At 34.9% G+C, this 21,704-nt stretch overlaps 1 protein-coding gene across 14 annotated transcripts in view; it reads right to left on the reverse strand.

The window, feature by feature from the left end:
• The window catches only part of PPFIA2 (PTPRF interacting protein alpha 2), a 465,199-nt gene that overhangs the window by 361,696 nt on the left and 81,799 nt on the right, over positions 1-21,704 (reverse strand). For 9 of the 14 annotated variants that reach the window (XM_045844990.1, XM_045844993.1, XM_045844992.1 and 6 more), the window contains exon 3: positions 9,634-9,687. The exons of the other annotated variants lie outside the window; for them this stretch is intronic. In XM_045844990.1, coding sequence (XP_045700946.1) covers positions 9,634-9,687 — 54 coding nt within the window. The remainder of the gene's footprint in view (positions 1-9,633; positions 9,688-21,704) is intronic. 14 annotated transcript variants of the gene reach the window in all.

Consider the following 21,704-nt stretch of genomic DNA (forward strand, 5'->3'; position numbering starts at 1 on the left):
ATGTTGATTTCTTTCTTTCCAGCCCATACCTCTACTGGCATATAGGAGCACCTGATTCAGTTTTATACATAGAATACACATTAATTTGTTTCTGCCCTCACGTCTATTCCATGGAATCACATGCTGATTTAGCTGATGAATAAATATATCCCAAACAGAGAGATCATGTATAAGTCATTGCTTTGGGTCTACCTTCATTTGGCTTTGGAGAAGCAAGCCCTTGTCTTCAGAAGTAAGAACCTTGCAGGACTCCCTACCAGCTCCAACTCTGCTAATTATTCCTTACTCGTTGTTTTAGAGAGGCTAAAGGTGATGGTTTACACTTCCAGGACTGTTACTACTCTAGAAATTATGAAGTTTGTGGTGAGTATATCTAGCACTTCTCCATAGAATGTGGGGATATTTATTACCCATGGTACTATGTTTTGAGTATTTAAATAAAATTCCAAATCAACAATGGAAGCTCCACTTCACATCTATTTATTTATTAAAGTTTGCAAATGCTCATTCACATTTTGTCATCTTCAGACTTACTGGTATTATCATACTTGGTTCATTAATTTGTTCATTAAATATTTATTGAAAGTCTACTATGTGCCAGTCATGTTCAGAGCATTAGGGTTGCAGCTGTGAATCAGACAGAAATTTCTGCTTTCAAGAGGCTGATATATAGTGATAATTAAACAGGATGAATAAATAAGATATTCAGTATACAAACTATATCCTTCTGACTTAATATTATTCCCAGTGGCCAACATTTAACATTATCTTTCAGTCCTATTTTTTCCCCACTCCACTACAAGATTCTACTTATAGTGTTCTGGTAAGATTTTATTCTTTGCTATTTTAATTCTTACTACCACTACCATAGTCTGAGGTACATCCATGTAATCTTACTCCAGAATTATTATAATAGCTTCAATCTCTTTCAAGCAGTATTTTGTTAGTGTTAATTGACTTGAGAGAGAGAGAGAGAGAGAGAGAGAGACCAATTTGTTGTTTCACTTATTTATGCATTCACTGGTTGCTTCTTGTATGTGCCCTGACTGGAAATAGAACCCACAACCTTGGAGTAACAGGACAACACTCGAACCAACTGAGCTACCCAACCAGAGCATAGTCTTATCATCTTAAGCACACAAATATGATCATATAGGGATGCATAAAATGGGTATTATTCTACACCTTTGGAATATAATAGTGAAAAGAGACAGATTCTAGTTATAGAGAGTATATATTCTAGTAAAACAAAACAAACAATAAACATGTAGGAGCAGGGGAAAGAATACTGAGAGTTCATGATGATCTCTCTGTCGAAGTAGCATTTGAACAGAAACCTAAAGGAAGTAAGGGTATAAGCCACAGGGATATCTGTGGAGCCTGCATGGAAGGCAGAATGAATAACAGCATGTGCTTACCTCAGTAGAGGGACAGCAACATTGTTAGTGCAACCCAAGTGAAATGAGCTAGGAGTGGAAGCTACTAGATGAGTTCCTAGAAGCACTGCAAGGAAAAAAGTCATGAAGGATCTTAGAAACCACCCCGTAGACTTGGGGACTTTTTTTATCAGATAGAAAGCCAACAAAGATTTAAATCTAGATGTGACATAATCTGATTTATATTTTAAGAAATTTTTCCTGCATGGTTCACTGAAAAATGGACATGAGAGAAAGATGATGGATTTGATGAGGGTGACAGTTTTGTAGGGGTGGTGAGAATTGGTTGGATTCTGGATAAATTATGAAGATAGAACCTACAGAATGACTCTAAAATTTTGACATCTGGAAATAGTATTCTGAAGTAGCCATTAACTTACACAGGGAAAACTGCAGGAGATTTGTGGAGAGTGACAAGATCAGCTCACTTTTGAACTTTTTATGCTTTAAATTCTTATTGGATATGCAAGGGGATATGCCAAGTATATATTTAATTGGGTACACAATTCTGAAGTTTAGAGGAGTGATCCAGTATAGAGATATAAATTTTTCAGTTATCAGTGTCTAGATGGTACTTAAGTTGTAAAACAAGTTTTGATTATCAGGGGAATTGATTATGGGTAAGAAAGATTGCAGGGCCCACGTACATAATCCCTCCAACACTGACCTCTAAGTTCCTTGACATCATTAGTTTCAGAGTTTCACTTTTTCTATCTTTTACCATTTCCATGACCACAACCCGGATCTTATAGAACCTGGAATTGTTTTGGTCCTCAAATACTTAAATTAAGCATCCCATTCTCTTACCTAAATCTTTTATACGTCTTAGTTTACCCACTGCTCCTGTTTTTTCAATTTCAATCAGACTTTAATTTTCTACTTTATCAATCCCTTCCTATCTTCACTGTAATTTTTATTCAACTTAGACTTTATGACATTATTGCTAATAAAATTCTGTTATCTTGTCCTATTAGACTTCCATAGCAATGGTCTAGCACACAACAATCTGAAATCAAAATGGCTGTGGGCATTCTCCCCTACCCCCACACCTAAGCTACACAGCACTGTTGTAGGGGGAAAACACCTTTGAGTCATTTATAATCACTACAATTTGACAACCACAAGCAGACCTCAAATACTTGCCACTAATCCATCTATGGTTGACTTGGTTCTCCTACAATCCATCATGGTAGATAAATCTCCATATTTCTACAATACCAGATCCAATCATGTCCCCTGCCATTGTCAGCTAATTAGCCTTTTTACTTGTGAGGAAAATAGAAGTTATTAAATGGAAACTTTCAACTTGGTGAGATCCCCATCTGCAAATATGCTTGCATCAGCTTCCATCCTTTTTTCTACCCTCATCTCAAATTTGAAGAGACATTGCTCTTCCTGTATAACATGTCCTGGGGACCATCTTTTTCTGCCTCATCTACTGCTCTATCAGTTGCCTTATCTTCCCTCAGTAAATTCTTCTTTCTCTGTGTGTGCTTTCTACATGTCTCAAAACACTCAAATTTTCTGTTTAAAATAATTGCCTCTCAATCTCACATTCTATATTGGCTGTTATTCCCTCCCACTTCTTTTATGATTAAGCACTTTGAAATTATTTTTTATGGCCACTGAATCCAATTCTTATGTTCCATTAATCTTTCAGGCCACTGGAAACTTTAGCTGAATTACTCCACTAAAATTATTCTTACCTATACTCCCTTTATCTTCATGTTGCTGAATTTCAATGGGTACTTTGTTCTTGAACTCTCAACACCATGAAACTGCCAATAAATCATTTCACCATCCTCTCTTGACATTGTCATTCATGATTCCACATCTTCCTGGTGTTCCTTCCTTGTATTAATCTCTATTTTATCTTTTTTTGAGGCATACACTTCCTCCTACCTTTCCCTTTCCTCTGAGTTTTATTTAATGCATTTATTTCTCAGGAAAAAACTCTTACCTTCTCACTCAGGATACATTTTGGAGAGGTAATTTCATTGACTCCAATAGTTTCTATTAACTACTCATTATGGCTATAAGTGAGATATCACCTTTAAATTTCAGAATCATTTAGGCATTGCCAAATCTGTCAGCTCAATTTAATGTGTCCAAAACTGAACTCATCATCATCCTTCTAAAAATTCTCCAGTTCATAGGATTCTTATCCTCCCAACTGCCAAACCAGAAAGTTCAAAAGTCACCCTCAACTTCTCAGTAAGTGTCATTCTCCTCCCTCCAAACAACCACCAATTTTTGTGTACTCATTATGTCCTTAATATCTCAAATATCAGTCCATTCCTCTCTATTCTCAGTTATCATATAGACTCATATTGATAATTTAGTGTTCTACCCAAATAAAATGCTGACTTTCTCCTGAGATACTACCCTCAATTAATTTTATAATACAGTAAGATAGACACCCCTCAAAGCTACCATTATAATTTTCATCATCTTTGTTTTGGATGACTATAAGAGTCTTTTCACTGGTCTCTCTGCATTAGCCTTTTCTTTAAATTACTTTCTTACCAGAGCCAAGAAAATGTTTCTAAAGAAGAAGGCTAATTAAGTGATTTGCATGTTTTATTTTTTAATGGGTCCTGATGATCCTTAATACAGAGTACATATTCTTTCTACAGCATGTCTTAGTTCTTACCCTGCCAACCTTCTACCTTCTATCTCACAATTACTTCCTATCCTCTAGCTTATATCATACTCTAGACATACTGTTATTTTCTCATTTTTTGATCTACACAGGCACTATTTCCTCTGCTTCAAATTTCATGCTCTGCCTTCTTCAGTGGGCAAGTTCAAATTATCCTGCAGTTACCAAGTTGTTTCCTTTTACTTACCTTCCTTTATTCTCCAGCCCCTTTTCATTTCCAGCGATTGGATTACATAATCCTCTTGCTTTCATCTTATCCTTTGCTTACCTTATATTGTAATTGGTTTTTACTAACCTCTCTACTTCACTGTATTATAAGATTCTGAAATATTAAACTGTGTATTTTTGCCTTTGTTTTACCAAAACAGTACCAAAATCTAGCACATATGAAGCAGAGCAAATCTAGCAGATAAGTAGAGCATTGGCATTTTCTGAATAATAAAATTAAAATCAGTTTTGGGGACTTTTACATTTTAGGATCATCTAAAATTTGAAACATATATATCCTGGTCTAAACAGCATCCTTAGGAAATTAAATTTCTTTCAGATTCCGTGGAGTGTTTACTCAAATTGCTATGAACCATCAGGAAGACCATTAAAATGAGAACAGAAAGTACAAAAATATGGAATGTACAGTTCTGGCTCCTCAGTCAGGGAAAAATTAAAAGAGAGCTGGAGAATGTTCAAGAAAGTATACACATCAAGCCCAAGGATAAGAATCAGACTGGGAATAGTTTTTTAACCACACTTTAGAAATAAAGAGAACCATTAGCATTTGGATAAAGGAAACTTAGAACAATTAAAAGTACCAAGTTGTGAAGGAAGCAAATTTAAAGATCTTATTACTCTAAGATAACAAATAGAAAGAAATACAAGGGAAGAACTGAATACCCCTAATGGCATTCTTGCCATAAATTCTGAATGAAGCAATGAGGTGAACTTCAGTCAAGCATGGATGAAGGCATGCTCAAATATCACGCTTCCACATTTGACCAACATAGAATGTTTCATGTAGTATAGGATGCACATGACTCCATATTAGATTTTGTTTCTATTAACTCTTAAAGAGAAAACAAAAATTGTAAGAAAATAAATACATACTTAAAAATCAGAGTATTTCTTCAACAAAACTAAAAAGAGAAACTGGGGTCCTCTGACCTTTTTATTTAATTATTCATTTGTTTATTTGTTGTGAAGTTATATGAATTCTTCATACACTTTGGATATCAGCCCTTCATCAGAGATATTGTTTGCAAATATTTTCTCCCATTCAGTTGGTTGCCTTTTTATTTTGTTAATCATTTCTCCCAAGACATACAAATGACCAACAGATACATGAAAACATGCTCAACTCCATTAGCTATAAGAGAAATGCAAATCAAAACCACAGTGAGATAACAAATCACACCTGTTGGAATGGCTGTTATCCCTAGTCAAGTGGAAATAACAAGGATTGGAGAGGTTGTGGAGAAGATGGAACTCTCAAACACTGCTGGAGGAACAGCAACTATGAAGAATATAATGGAGGTTCCTCAAAAAATTGACAATAGAGCTGCTATATGACTCAGCAATACCTTTTCTGGGTATTTGTCTTAAAAAATTGAAAACATTTATTAGTAAAGGCATATGTACCCTATGCTCACTGCAGCATTATTTTCGGTAGCTAAGACATCAAGTGTCCCTCAATTGGATAAAGATGTGGTATACATAAAATGGAATACTATTCAGCCATTAGAAAGGATAAAATACTGTCATTTGCAACAACATGGACAGATCTTGCAACTATCATGCTAAGTGAAATAAATCATACAGAAAAAGATAAGAAACATACAATGCACTCATATATGGACTATAAAACAGAAAGCAGCAAATGAACAAAAACAAATAAAAAACATATAGAAACAGACAACAGTATAGTGGTTACTGAAGTGGAAGGAGGTGGGGGAAGCAGAGAAGGTTAAAAGGGGTCAAGAATAATGTGACAGGAAGACTTGAATTTGGATGGTGAACACACAATGCAATATTCAGATGATGCATTATAGAATTGTATACTTGCAGCTTATATAATCTCATTAACTAATGTAACCCCAATACATTTAATAAAATTTTAAAAAAGAGAGAAACTCCCCTCATTGTGTATATGAGTCTGCTTGGGTCTATATCACTAAACTTAATATTCGTAGCCACATTGAGTCACCAATCCCACCTTACACTTAGCCTACAGTCGGGGACAAATCCTGGCTCCTGGCCAGGGGCTGGCCAATGCACCAAGTCACTGGCTCCCTAGCTCAAGGCAGGAAAAACATCTGTCACAATACTGGTTCCACACAAAAGTGCATATTTGCAGCTTTCCAGATAACAGGTACAGCTGATACAGGTGAGTACAAGTGTTCCCGCTTTGTGCCCCAGGATTTCAGTATCCAAAAACCCTGATGGTTGTATGAAGCTAAGTTCCTTAGGCCTTACCCTGGCCTTTCTAAAGCCTGGATGACAATTTGATCATGTAGAATACCTTGATACCTTATAGTTCACATGTGTTTTACATTTTAATACTGTTAATATTTAAAACTCAAAACACCATGGCAAACTAGTTTAACTTTTTATAAAATGCTACTTAATACTTTACCCATTAGATTTTCATTACCTTTATTTTTATACATAGATGTATGCTATGTTTTTTCATTGAAGGTTAATCTAGGATCTAATTTTTTGTGAATAAAAAGCATATGCCAAATGTAGAATATCTGATACAATTTTTCAAAGAAAAATTCTAAGTTAACATTTAACATACAATATTTTTCTCACTGAGGGAATAATTTATTTTCTATGATAACTGCGTGATTTAGAAAAATCTGCAAGTTTTATTTCCTGCAGCAAGCAATTTCCAGTTTCTGAATTTAGAAACACACTTTTGAAATTCTTTTCAGAAGAAAGCTATCAGGAAGCCCCTGACAATCATGAATGAGTTATTCTTTCATTGTGAACATTAAAACTGAGGCTACTTGAATTTTTAAAATACCTACTTAGCATTTATTGTTAAAAATATTAATGCAAACTGGATTTCTGGATTTCCTCAAATTTATTCTTACGAGGTATGCAATATGCAAATTTATTTATAATGACAGTTGCAAAATTTGACACAACTTTTATACATGCTTGGTATTTTAAAAAGTGAAAAATTCACTTTTTTCTTATGCTTCAGGAATAATATTTATGTCTACCCACAGAAAAAATGCAATTTTTAAATATACCATTTACATTTAAAGATGTATCTAAGATTTCATTATGCTGGTAAAGAAATGAGACCATTTACTCAGCAATTTTTACATTCTGTACAATGAGTAAAAATTATAGAATGTTCAATTTCTTATCAATGAAAATTTCATAGAAAAGGTTTAGAAATATACTATAAATATTTATACAAAAGGCATAATTTAAAAAATATATAATGGATAATATTATTTAGATGATTTATTGCAATGTCACTTTTAAAGAAAGAAAATAAAAGTATAAAACTTCAAACAGACTTAGGTTACATATAATTTAACCCAACTTTTAGTTTTTTTTTTTATCTGGGGGGAAAGCAATACATTTATTAAAAGCCTTGTTTTTAAATGACTAAAGAAATCAAAGAATATTATTATCATTTCAACTTCATGCTTGACTATTCTATATAAGCTTTAGGGAGCACTAAAAATGATTTTATTACATAGCTCCTGGTAATATACTCCAGGCTGTTCCTTAACAATGGGAGACATTAAATTTATGTGTACTTTTACCACCCCACTCCAGATTGCCTAAACTCTATGTACTCTGAAATTTGCACGATGTTCTTACCTCTACAAAATGTTATAAAATAAGCACAATCACTGAATTTCAGAAAATGCAGACAGCAGTATAAAATACCCATCATCACAGAAGGGCAAAGTCAAGAGAGAACATGTATCTTCACAATATTAGAAATTGTATCTAAAGAAAAAAATATATGTATAGAGTAAATATACGTACACACACAGCCTTCATATTTGACTAATGGGAAAGTTGATTAAGTTTGACTTCAGGACACCATCTTGCCTTTCTGGGACCTTTTCCCCCTGCAAGGGGTGTCTTTCAATAAGTAGGCTTTATGCCTACTCAATCTTTCATGTTTGGAAAGATGCTTTCTTGACAGGACATGATAAACTAAATTATTTTAACATGTAAATAATGAATGGGTAAGAGTTTTATCACTGCTTGCAGAAGACAGGTGTTGAGTTTTGTTTTCAACAAGAGCCAAATCCTTTTAAAAGTGATTGATATTAATTGCAGTAATCTTTCCAGAAGCAGTGAACAGGTGAGAAAGATATTTTGAAGGAAATGAATTGACTTTTCTAATAAACATTGGATGCTATGTACAAACACTGTGCAAGGGAGCAGGGTAAAACTACATCACGTAAGCAAGCATCTGTACCCCTTATCTTCAGGGTTGCCCGTGTGCCCTGTCACAGTGTACTTCCTGTGCTGACTGGCATTTCATCTTGTCTTATATTGCAATCTATTCAGTTCAGGGACTTAATATAAGCAGCTATTCGAAGACAATACCTTTTTTAAATTCTTGTATAGACTAAGACAATAAATGCAGGAAAAGAATTAAAAGGTGTTGTGTAGTCTACTTTAGGAGCAATTTAATAAAGATTACATAATATCAAGAGACACTGAGAGGGAGACAGAAGAGAAAACCTACAATTGACAGTTATCTTTTTAATATAATAATCCACATAGATGCCTAGATGAAGCATAGTTAAATGTGGATAACATTGGGTTTTGTATATTCCACATTAAAGTTCACAATTCTAAGTAAAAAAGCAGTGATAAAAATGAGTGCATTCTATTTGCTGAAATAAGTTGAATCTTATTATTTTAGACTAACAGCATAAGTTCATGTTTGGACTTCAAACATGAAATCTTAGAAATGTTATATTAATTAATGTTTTCTGAAATCATACATCACAGAAAGAACCAAGATGTTCCAACACTAATTAGACTGTTGTTTAAAAATGATAATTCTCTAAAACTTTTGAATACTTTTTCTAATTTTCTAGAAGCTTCCTAGGTAAAGTAGGAAAGAAACAGTGATATCAAGAATCAATACTGTTGGTTAAATGGGCTGAAAAAATAATTTTTCTCAGTAACTTCAAAGTATGTTGCAACCCAAATCATGCATTCACATTTAGAATAAGGTCTCAAATTCCAAAGGTTCTAACTTGTGATGCAGCCCATTAGTAGGACATAAAAGTATTTACATATTCTAATGAAGCCTTTATTCATATTTTTAGAGTCAGTACATGGAAATGAATTTTATAAGTTACTAAAACGTTTAAAAATACCCAATGACATCACAAGCAAGTTCACACTTTTGTAGTAGTAACTGCGATAACTACATATTTCAAAAAGTTACCTGTATGACAAATTACATACAAGTAACTGTCTGATGATCTGGTGTGTGTACAAAATTCAATCTGTCAATAATTAAATTTAATGAAGAAGCTAACTTACCGGTGGATCAGCCCCCTTAGAACCAGTCAGACCTCCTGTTAAGGATTCGATATCCTGAAAAGGGGAGAGTGTTGATTGTAAAATGCTACTCAAAGGCATGGAGAATTTCCCAGCCCCACAGTGTAATATTTTCTTCAAACTACAAACTTAGGGTGCTCAGCTATATTTGTTTTGTTTTGTTTTTTGACCATCTTGCTAAATAAATGCTATACAAATAACCTGTATCTAAAAATGTACATTATCTTCTCCAACTCTATACAATCTGTAAAAACAAAAATGTATAAATACACTAATTATTCCTGAAAAATGCAAAGAAGAGACTCTAGGAGAGAGAGCAGATGTTTTGTTCTCTGAGAAGCTGAAGTAAGTGCAAAAAAGATGAGAGAAGATTTAATAAAATTGCATTGCAACACTTGCAAGAATATTAATCCCACAGAAAATGCTGAACCTACAGAAATTTTTCAATTACCTACAGGCCGTCTGTTACTACATATAAGTGAAAACGTAAACAGATGTAGATAGATTAGTTCTTCTTTACAAGGATCAATGTCTAACCTTGACTCAGTAAACACAAAAGACTGTGCCTGAGTAGCGATTTTAGCTGTCACAGAGGCCACCAGTGGAGAAGTGATGCTGTGACAAGGCCGAGAATATGCTTGCTGTTTACAGGGGCAGTGACAGCTCAGCCTGATCATTGTAGGGCTTGATTCCAGGACTACTAACCATATGACTGACAAAAGAAGCCACTCTTCCAGATTTTTAAGTAAAATCTCTCAGGATTTTAACGTTTGCCACTGTTTTCATTTTTTAGTCACATTCCCACACTTCCAAAATGAAAAAATACACAGTAAAATGTCTGTCTGCTCAAAGGCTGCTGGATAGAAGCTTGGGGCTACATTGAAGAGTTACGCTATTTGCTAAAATGTTTCTTTTGTGTGACCCTGGTCACTTCTTATATGTATGCTCTTCTTATACGTTCTGGTAAGTATAGGATTGAAGAAACTGGGGAAATATCATTGCAGTGAAAAATCAAATATAAAATATAACTGAGTAAGGACAGAAAGAAAAGAAAATTACATACTTATGAGAAACACCTTGATATCATTAAAAAGATGTATGCTACTAGTTCACTTGGGACTTAATCACATCATTTCCCTGGGTATCTTAAAAATGGGGAATCTTAACAATGAAGATGTGGTTCAAATGAGCGTGTGAAGGAAACATCAAAGGCAAGGCAGGAGAGAAGGAAGGATGATGGGATGAGAGTTTCCGTTTGAAGAAGCTGACTTTCAATGGGAACTCAATGGGTGATGAATTTCTACATGCATATTTTATTAGGGCCACAAATGACAAAAAAAATACAAAAAATTAAGTTTTCTTCTCTGTAATGGATATATAAATAATATCTTTACCTATCAAGTACCCCTTTGAGGAACTTCTCTTTCCACTCCCCAACTCTAGCTCCAAAAAAAGGTACATAAAAATTGCTTCAAATGTAGGAGCCTGACAGAGAATTAAGGCAATTAAGATTCCAGAAGGTACAATGGTATACTCTAAGTCCTTGATTTTATTGTTTGAGCAATGTTCAAAACTAAATGTTCTCCCTGCTTTCAACTGTAAGAGTTCTTGGCTCTCAAAAACTAAAATATCCTAATTAATATGCTTGCATTCTGTTAGAATTCTTTATTCCAACATCATGCACAGTATAAACAGCTAAACCACCTGAATTATTTGATATTATGTGCTCTTTAACATTCCCATTAAGTCATCTAGTGAATTATGTCCTTAAAAGTAAAGTATAAAACATATTCTTAAGTTGAATTCAAAGATAAAATATAATTTTAAAAATTATTTTAGAGTTTTCTGGAATGAATTGACAAGGTTTGGTCATAAAATGGCTAAAATATTAGATTAATAGGTAAGAGAAACACACAGCCCATTTTGCTGTCATGATCATGGTGAAAACCACAGTTGTAAGTGCTATTTCTGTGAAAGGATTCTTGCAATTACATTGAGTTAATACCTTCTGTTCTTCATAGAAAGGCATATACATTATATTAGCAATAGAATTTCAGATGGTATTATTAGAGAGATAATAGAGAACTTGATTCTGATAAAAACGGATTTTAGCAATTTAGTTGATGCATTTTAACATAGTGTTAAAAATTCTTTCATGAATTTCTTGGTATCATAGACAAGTTGGGCACATTTTTACGTTTCTAAAATCTTAAGTTTTTCTCAATAGTCATGGTCCTAAGAAAAATAAAGCAAAAGTAGAATTTAGAAAATGAGTAAAAATGGCATTGATATTTATGGCTTTAAACATGTTGAATTGCAGCAAACTATAAACTCATGGCTCTAAACAGAGTACAGAGGTACATTTTATTATATTTATATGTTTAATTAAAAAAGTTTTTAAAATTTATGTTCTATTTTGAGTATAAGCTGACAAAGAATGTCCTACTTAGACAGGCACCCATGTTAAACACGTCATCTTCAGATGTAAAAGGAAACTTTTCAGGTATGAATGAGCATTATGTGCATAAATAAATTTATGTGGTAAAATTAATAGGTGAAATAAATTAATCCTTTGGGAAACTGAACATAACTAAAAGTGAGTCAATCTTTTGGATGGTATTGAATATTTTATCTACAAAATAGAATTGAAATCCTTGTAAAATGTATCTACTGTATTTAATTTTTAAATATTAAATGATTTTTATATAGAAAATAACAAAAGAGGACATAAAAAGTAAATACATTGATATACTAAAATATTTAAACTAACTACTATAATATTTGATTATAAAAATTCAAAACAAACTTTGATTTTTCTGGGTTACAGAATTTAACTATATTACACATCATGCTTATTTAGTTTTAATAGCTAATAAATTAGTTACCACTTACTGAACATTACCACATGATAGGCACTCTTTAAATGCTTTATACACATTATAAACAGCCTTATAAGGTGGTTATAGAAGCCTTGTAAGTTAGTTTTCTCACTTAACAGGTTAAAAGTTTGTATAACTTACCCAGTATTGTTACTATTGGTATTTAACTAATTATTAATAAGAAAAGTGGAGTAAAGGGAACCAGACATTGAATGGAATAAACTGGGGAGCATAAGCCTGTTTCCTTAGTCAGAAAGCCACAGCTTCACACCCCAGGGGATTACACAGCACTTCATCAAGGGGATTAACACTCCTCTCTTGCCCCATCCAGTATCAGATTGTTGGGGGGGTGGCATGGTTCAGGGGGGAAGTGTTGGACCATAGAGTCCTGGCAGTCTAACTCTAGGGGGTGCAAACCCTCTGAAACCCACAAAAACTTGGAAAGTTCATTGGCCAATTGGAAAAAGCTTCTGGTCTTTTTGAAGTCCAAGATATATAATCCCAGGGGAACTCTCACTCTCTCTTGCCCACCTGGTGATGCACTTGCCCCATGTACTCATGTGTTTTCTCTCCATAGCCCTGTGGCTCCTGGCCATACAGGCTCCACACACAGGCTCCAGGAAGGAGCCCAAATACTGCAGCACAGTAATGCACTGCAGCTGGAAACACAGCCTAAGCTAGCTGGATGTTGGACTGGATTGTACTTTAACATGGAGCAGAAACTCTGGGCAGTAGCTTTTGCCTTGACCCTACTGAAAACAAGACTGGATCTTTTCCATGGTGAGATGGATGGAGGTGGGACAGTGGGAAGTCAGGAGGGGAACACCATCCTCCCATATAGGTCAGAAAATTATTTTCCTCATCATACCACAAGAACTTGTTTACTGCCAATAATAGTACCATGCAGCTATTAAGAAGTGGGGTAACACAACATACTTGTATGACACCCAACCTGTGTTATTGATACTAGTTGTAAAGGAACAGCTTCACCCTGGCATCCTGGTGACCCTGCAGATATCCATACAGGCCATAAGCCAAGGCTATACCGTAGGATGGTAGAATATCCACTGAGCCTCTAATAGCATGACAAAGTAAGCAGTCTTATGAAGAGCTTTCATAAGGCTGTTTATCATTCCCTTCCTGGGCACCAATGAGACATGGCACTTTCTAACTCACCTTTCCCAACCCAGATCCATCTGTAGGCTATAAGCCTGCTTATGTGCAATATGGAATTGGCTCTTGCCAACAGAGCACCCTATCACTGTTATTGTTTGTTATCTGACCCATCCAATTCAGAGTAGTCCTGTGGGTCCAGGGACCAGGACCAGGATTAGAGTGAGGCAAGTGATGTGCTGAGGGTGTAAAATTTAAGGAGGCACTCATTCTGAGGTCATATAGTGCTGACCCTGGACTGGCAGAATCCTGAGATTTAGTGCCTCCTTAAATGTTGTGCCCTAGCAATCTCATTCTTAAGGGTCTTGCACTAACAGCTTTGGCAGTTGTACAATCCTGGGAGTGAGTGACTCCCTAAACTTTGTTTCCTAAACCCCTTACTTAGCTCACATTAGTCCTGGTTCTTTAAGGATGTGGAAGGCTGATACCATGGTGACTTTGTTAATGCTGTGTTTGTAATAAACTCTTTAAATCCATTTGGACTCATTGTCTTCCTCTCAGTCAAATTTACAGATGTGTGGTTAGACAACCTGGCACCTGCCACATGCTGTTGCTCACAGACTGCTTGCCGCTTACTACCAGCAATAGATGGCCTCCATTATATGACTTATTACCTACACAGAAACACACAAACAAACTAGGACCTATTAATTATATGATCAACTTTATTTCTTTAAAAGAAATTTCAAGTAATGAAACTTTCACTTCTCTTTCCAAGGTCAAATACCTAAGTGAGGTTAGCCAATCCTTGATGCAAACTGTGTAGCGTTGGTCTCTTCTTGGAAAGAAGCCTGGTAATCTAAGACTGGCCTGTGAATCAAGTATTAAAGCTTGGGAAGGTTGCTCTGCAGATGTAGTGAGGCAATCAGTGTCAGAGCTCCAATCAGAGTGAAATTTGAAAGCATCCTGGAGCATGGGTACCCCCTCAACACAGGTTTAAAACAAACTCCACTTTATGCTGCACTGACGCTGTTGGTTTTCCAATGGCACTTTCTCCCCATGGTCCCATGCTGCAAGAGTTGACATATTTTTCCCTGACAGATAATTTGAGTGATGGAACTATAGGGATTAATCATGCGTTTTTTAAAGCAAGTCATTAATTGCAGATGTAAATCCTGCTTCTTCTGTGTAGAGGTGGGATGAAGAGAATATTGAGATTCAAGGTCTCCTTCAAGGCTATTTCTGGATCTTAATTTTTATCCTTGGAGAGTAGAATCAGCCAGTTATCATCAAGAAAAAAATGTTAAAATAACCTGGGTGTCAAATACATTAAAAATGAAGAAAATAAAATTTTAAATATTCTATTTAATCAACATTGCTCACACCATAAAACCCAAAACATGTTTAAATCTGTTAGTCACATTTAAAGTTACTATTGAGTTTTTAAGTATTACTTTTCCAAAAAGTCACTTTATATAATATGAAAATACTTGAAGCATAACAATGTTGTTGCCAACTAGGAGTATGTTAAAATTTGATATATGTATAACAATAATTTGGGACTATTTTAGAAAAATTTTGGAGGAAAGTGATTATATTTCAATTAGGGTGCACTTCAGTGCACTAGACAACCTATCAAAAAAGGTATCAGTATAGTGAAATTAGTATAAAATAATAAGATATCAACCATTTTTATTGAATGATTCTTTTCAAAATTTGTTTCAAGGCCTTTAAAAATATTTTACAAGTTATTTAATGTTTGTAGAGAAGTTTACATAATTCATATATTCAAAATATCAAAATTAAGCATTTCTCTCATCCCTTTTGTAGAAAAGCTCTTCAGAATAGTCTTCCTCTGCCATTTCTCTTGAAGCCGGCCTTTTTCCTCACCACCTCACTGCAACCTTTCTTATCGAGGTTGCCAACAATACCAATTTGGTTGAATCAGTGGTCACTGTTCCATTATCATTTTTCTTGATCTTTTAGCCACATTTGACACAGTGGACCACTCCATCCTCCTTGAAATACTTTTTATCTTTTGGTTTCACCTCTATATCACTTATTTAATACCAGGGCTCTAAATACCATGAGTGGTGATGAATTGTAGATTTATACCATCAGCCTCATATTCTCTTGTGCAATCCACACTGCCCATTCCAATTTTCACTTGCAAAATCAAACTTGATTTCCACCTCAATCGCTCATCCAAATTGGGTTCCTGTCTCACTGCTCTTTATCGTGACATCACCATTCACCTACTTTCTCAGGTCTAGGTCCATCAGCAATTCTTGCCAACTCTATCTCTGAAACAGGGCTTGAATTTGACTATTTCTTATGACCTACATTCATACCATCCTATCCCTTGGACCATATTAACAATATTTATTCTTGCTTCCATTTCTGTTGTCCCTGCATTCATCCTTGTCTCCCCTGCCCCCATGCGTTCTCCTCACAGCGGTTGGAACTATCCATTCAAGTACACATTAGATCAAATTACTCCTCTGACACAAACCTTCCAATGGTTTCTCATTATTCTTAGAATAAAATGCAAACTTATTACTATGTCCTGCAATGCTCTGTGGTGATCGGGCTTTGACCATGACACTGATCCTGTTTATCACCATTAACCCTCTCTCACGCCACCAGTCACACTGGCCCCATTGCTATTTCAAAAGCAGCCCAAACATGGCTCCTGTCTCAGGGCCTTTGCACATGCTTTTTCTGCTGCTTACGATGCTCATTCCCTAGACATCTTCCTAGTTAGTTCACTTCATTCAGATCTCTTGGTTTAAATAACAAAATCTCATACACATTTTTTCTAATTAGCTGTCTAAATCAGTAAGGGTTTTACCCAGAAACAAACAGCAAACTAAAAAAAAAAAAAGAAAACTAGAAGGGTAGTTTAGAAGGGTATTTAATAAAAGGATATTGTATTAATTTTATAATCATTTTAATAATATTTTATTATTTTATTAAGTATGGATGGGTAGATCAAAAGGAATGCTGCGGCACAGGAACTAGCAACAGCTGGAGGTCATCACCACCCTGAATCCCAGGGAAGTAAGGCAAAGAATGACATTGTCAAGAGTCCAACAAAAGGTGAACAGCTTGCCTGTTTCACCTATTTATTGAGTGAAAGCTCAATAAATACTTTTGAATGGATGAGTGACTGACAATGAACAAAACACATCATGCCATTTTTATACCTAAAAAAGCTGAGACTCAGATTATATAAATGATGAAATAGTTCTCATTTTAATATCAATGTATCACTTCAAAAGCATGCCTCTAGGCAATAGTGTTTGCAAAACACATCTTTATAGAATGCCCAAATGAACAAACTAATGAATGACTTGCCCATGATCACACAGCTGGTGGATGCTAGAAAGAAACTTTGAAGTCCTCAAGCCCAGTGTATTTTCCATTATATTATGCATCATTAATGAAACATCTTTCTAAAGGAAAATGCACTCAACTCTCTCATCTTGAGGCAATAATTTTTTAGATATTCCAAGGTTTGTAGTTCATAAGAGAAAAAATATACAGAATAATTCAGGAGGCAATAAATAATACATTAAATTTATTTTCTGGCAAATCACTATCAATACTTCATATTAATGACCTGTTACCTTAACCATTATACAGTGAATAAATCAATGTTTAAAAACTTTGTGTTTAGTATTAATATAGTTCAAATACATTAAAATCAATAGTTTATTTCTATGTAACATCTCATAGTGAGTAGTTTCACAGTACTGGGAATGAGTAACAGTCAGAAGACAAAATTTCTTTTAAAAAATCATTCAGCTTTTCACATAATACTTAATGGAAACAATCTTTCATCACACAACACCAGCTCCTTGAGGCAAGCATCCAAACAACGAAACTGAGTTTGTTAATGAGGCATCTTCCTACTCTACCAGACTTAAGCTGTCACTGTTTCCTTGGCAACTTTACAGAGTAAATTTCCTGGGAGACAGAGAAGCAGGAAACACACACAACCAATTTTATAAATCTTTTCTATGGAAGCCAAAAGGAGCTCTATTTAGTCATTCTTTAAAATTTTTAAAAAGTGAAAAATATGCTTTAACTTTCAGCATAATCCAGTCCAAATCCAAATTTTCCTCGAGTCACATAATTCCTTCAAAAAAGAATGACTGAGCATCTGCTGTGACTGAGGCACTGTTCTGGACACCGAGAACATGATGAGGAATAAGTCAAGGTCACAGCTTTCACACTGTTCAGAGTCTGGTACAGCCTCGGAATGGCAAAGTGAATTTAGTCAACAAGCATATAGTGTGTACACAGCAAGTGAAAGTTAGCACACCCAATCTGGTGGAACCCAGACTCTATGACATGCTCTCTGACTTCAGGATCTTTCTGTTGAAGTATGTCAATCTGTAGAACAACATGAAGAATTCTGAGAAATAAGTGTTGTAGCAGGGGATGCAGGAGTAAATTTTTTACGGTGAAAACAAGTTTGAGTACTTCACATTTTTCCCATTGCCAGAATTTTACTTCATTTTTGAATACATACTGGGTAAGTTTGTCCTCAGAACTTGGCTGGGTAACATAAATAATAATGAACATTTATTGAGCATTTGCTGTACCAGTTACCAGGCAAAGAGTTCTACTGTTCTACTGCCTCATCAAATAGCATCTTAACTTTTTTATAGTTTATTATCTGCACCATTTTGGAGATGATAAAACTGAGTCTTTAAGAGTGTAAATGATTTGACAAAAATCACACAGTTAATAGTTGTTCAAATTTAGACGGGCTGACTCCACAGGCAATTATTTTTAACAATTGTTCTCTCTTGCATAAGTTGAGGTATAAAAAGGGGGGGACTTCATGACACGACACATAACAACTTGAGAGAAAACATACTCATTTAACACTTGTATAAGGAATGAATGAAGTTGCAAGCAGAATTTTCCTGGTGGAGTAAAGAATATCCTTGTTTGACCGACTGATATGAATGAATGCTATTGAAATTAGCAAAAAATGGTAACATTCTGAAGATTTTTGCTATATTCAAATCTAAAGTGGGAATCTAACAGGTATGAAAGGTCAGTTGTGTCAGTGTTCCATAGAATAGGGTTTTCTGAAGAAAGTGCCAGAGATTCAAGGCTCTATCTTTTCCGTGGAGTGCCCTCTTTGAAGCACTTTCCTTCATGACATTTTTGAACTGCTTTCATCTAGTCTGTTTCTATCCATGTGGCTGAAGCAATAAAGGGAACTTTTTGCTAAACCCTGACTCAGTCTCATTCAGTTCCTCTTTGTCAACTTTTACATACTGATGCTTCCTCGTTACCTCAAATTCAATGTATCCAAATCAGACATCATTTCCTCTGCCACTACTGTGGCCAGCTGCCTCCCAGCTAATTTCTTCGTCCAGCACTTGTCTCTGTTGGTATTTCCTAAGGACAGTCAGTCACCCACACTGGATTTCTGCAGATTAATAGAGACTTATCTCAATCTGGTATCCATACACCACACCAAGCCAGTCAATTTTCCTTCTAAATGTCTGCTCTGCCCCATCTATTCCCTTTTTTCAGCAACCACTGTATTCACTACCTTAGTTCAAGCCTCATTTTACTTTTCTTCATCCTTGGCTTTCTCAAAAATAATGTCTTTGTGAGTTATTTTTGCATCATTTTTCCACTCTTACTCTCATACAGAGAAATAGTCCTCAGAGTCTGTCCTGGGGGCCAGTAGCACCAGTGTCACCTGGGGGCCTAGAAATGCAATTTTCTTTGGTTAAAAACTATGTACTGGTTTCATGTTTACAGCTCAGTAGTTAAACAATCATATACTTCATATAGTGTTCCCCTCAATATTTCCTTACCCCAGTCCTGCTGAATCGGAAACTGTGTTTAACAAGTCCTTCAAGTGGGTCTGACGTAGGCTAAAGGTTGAGAACCACTGCTCCAGAATGTTATGTTTCAAATGCAAATATGTATAGTTTACTCCTGTACTCACAATTCTTAATAAGGTTCCCATTCTTCCTAGGAAGGAAAAACATCACGGCTCTTTATGCGTGAGGTCTTTCATTATATGTTTTGAACTACTCTTCTCATCATAATGAACCCTATATCTTTATTTTATATTTTTTCATCTATGCTTTTGCACCACAGATCCTTCTGCATAGAAAGTCACTCCTTCTCTGGATAAATCTCAGTCACCCTTTGAGAATTATCCCAGGCATTACCTCCTCTCAGGAGACTTTCTTGAGTCTCCCAGGCTGGGGTAATGGTTTTGCTTACCTTTTCTTCCATAGCACCTTAAAGTTAATTCTATCGTGACTCTTGGTACACCATTTTATAATTCTCATTTTACTAATTTGTCTTTTCCAATCATTTAAGGGCTAAACAACTCAGTGGTACACTTATGGTCTCTGAATCCTGATGTTGTTAAAGAAATTAAATTAATGTTGAATTTAGCTTCCCATGAACTCCTATAAGGAAAGAATGAGATGACTAGCACTTTGAAATGTACATTTTTTCTATATGAACAGCTTTCATTCCATTTATATATTGGTTTTGCTAGTGTAAACCAGCCATTGAAAAGCTGATTATCTTTGAGTGCACTGTAGAAATTGAAATTCTAAATAGCAAGACAAATGGTTAGATATATTTTTTAACATTGCAAAGGCCTGCCTGAGGAGTAACTAGCAGCCCTTTAATTCTGCTCAAGCCTGCAAGATGCAACACATGAAATAAAAAAGTATTCTAGTGATCAGGAGAACAGGTTCAAGATGGCTCCACTATTACTAACTGTGTGACTCTGAGCAAATTTGTTTATGTTCCTCATATAAGAGAATTTAATCTATGTCCTGTCTTAGAAGGATCTTACAATATTAATTATGATAGTTCATGGAAATTTACTTATTGATAACTTATAGTAAATTTTCAATTAATATTAGCTATTATTATCCATGGAATCATACACAGATACAGATTAGATTACAAATGTATGGAATGAAGATAGGACATGGATGCAAATTAAATATGTGTTGAAATAGGTATGCATTGGGATGCATGTACATAAATCCCAGATAGAGATTAAAATTAGGTATAGTCTCTATTATATTTCTATAGTATAGTCTTTCCTGAAAGTCAAGGTATGTATTGTATCTTACCTCATAAATTAGCCCTATAATTTGTATGTATTTATATGACACTGTTGCTATAAATCATTTCACTGTCATTTTAAAATATATAATTTTTATTTTTTCCACTAAAAATTGAGCAACCTTTTGGCTTCAGAGTAAAAACTATTTATTGGATAAAATTCATACCATGAACTGATACATATTTGATTCCTCTTTCATTGCATATCTGACATCACATGTTTGTGTACCATGGTGGGCCATTTTGAGGCTCTTTGAAATATGCTATAGCAACTGAGAGGAGGCATTCAACATTTAAAAGAGGCTATCAGTGTTACAATCCTAGGTACACATAATCTATGGGAGTGCTATCTACCAGTCTTTGTTGCTTGAGAGTGGAGAGAGGCTTAATTATTATGACCTTAGTTTACAATTAAACCTCCAGTTAATTAATGATGGTTGATCTTTCCCTATCTGACAAAAAAAAGTAAATAACAAGGAAAACTACAATACCCTACCCTGTTTTTTTAAAAAAAAATCAGGTTTTAAGCCCTGGCTGGCATAGCTCAGTGGATTGAGCACGGGCTGCGAACCAAAGCATTGCAGGTTCGATTCCCAGTCAGGGCACATGACTGGGTTGCAGGCGCCATGGCCCCCAGCAACCACACATTGATGTTTCTCTCTCTCTCTCTTTCTCCCTCCCTTCCTTCTCTAAAAATAAATAAATTTTAAAAATCTTTTAAAAAATCAGGTTTTATTTTCAACTCAGTAAATTATATCTTAAAATATTTACTCAGTTATAGAAAAAGATTATCCTATTTAAGGTAATTTTTTAATTGAGAAAAGAATAAAATATGTGCCTTTTCCAACTGTTTTTATCTGCAATTCCACTGAATATATTACCTTAAAGTCATTTATCCTTTGGTTTATAAATAAATGCTTGTTAACT

Source organism: Phyllostomus hastatus, unplaced genomic scaffold, assembly GCF_019186645.2.
Source record: "Phyllostomus hastatus isolate PE091 unplaced genomic scaffold, TTU_PhHast_1.1 phas_contig_432, whole genome shotgun sequence".
NCBI classification, from domain to species: Eukaryota; Metazoa; Chordata; class Mammalia; order Chiroptera; family Phyllostomidae; genus Phyllostomus; species Phyllostomus hastatus.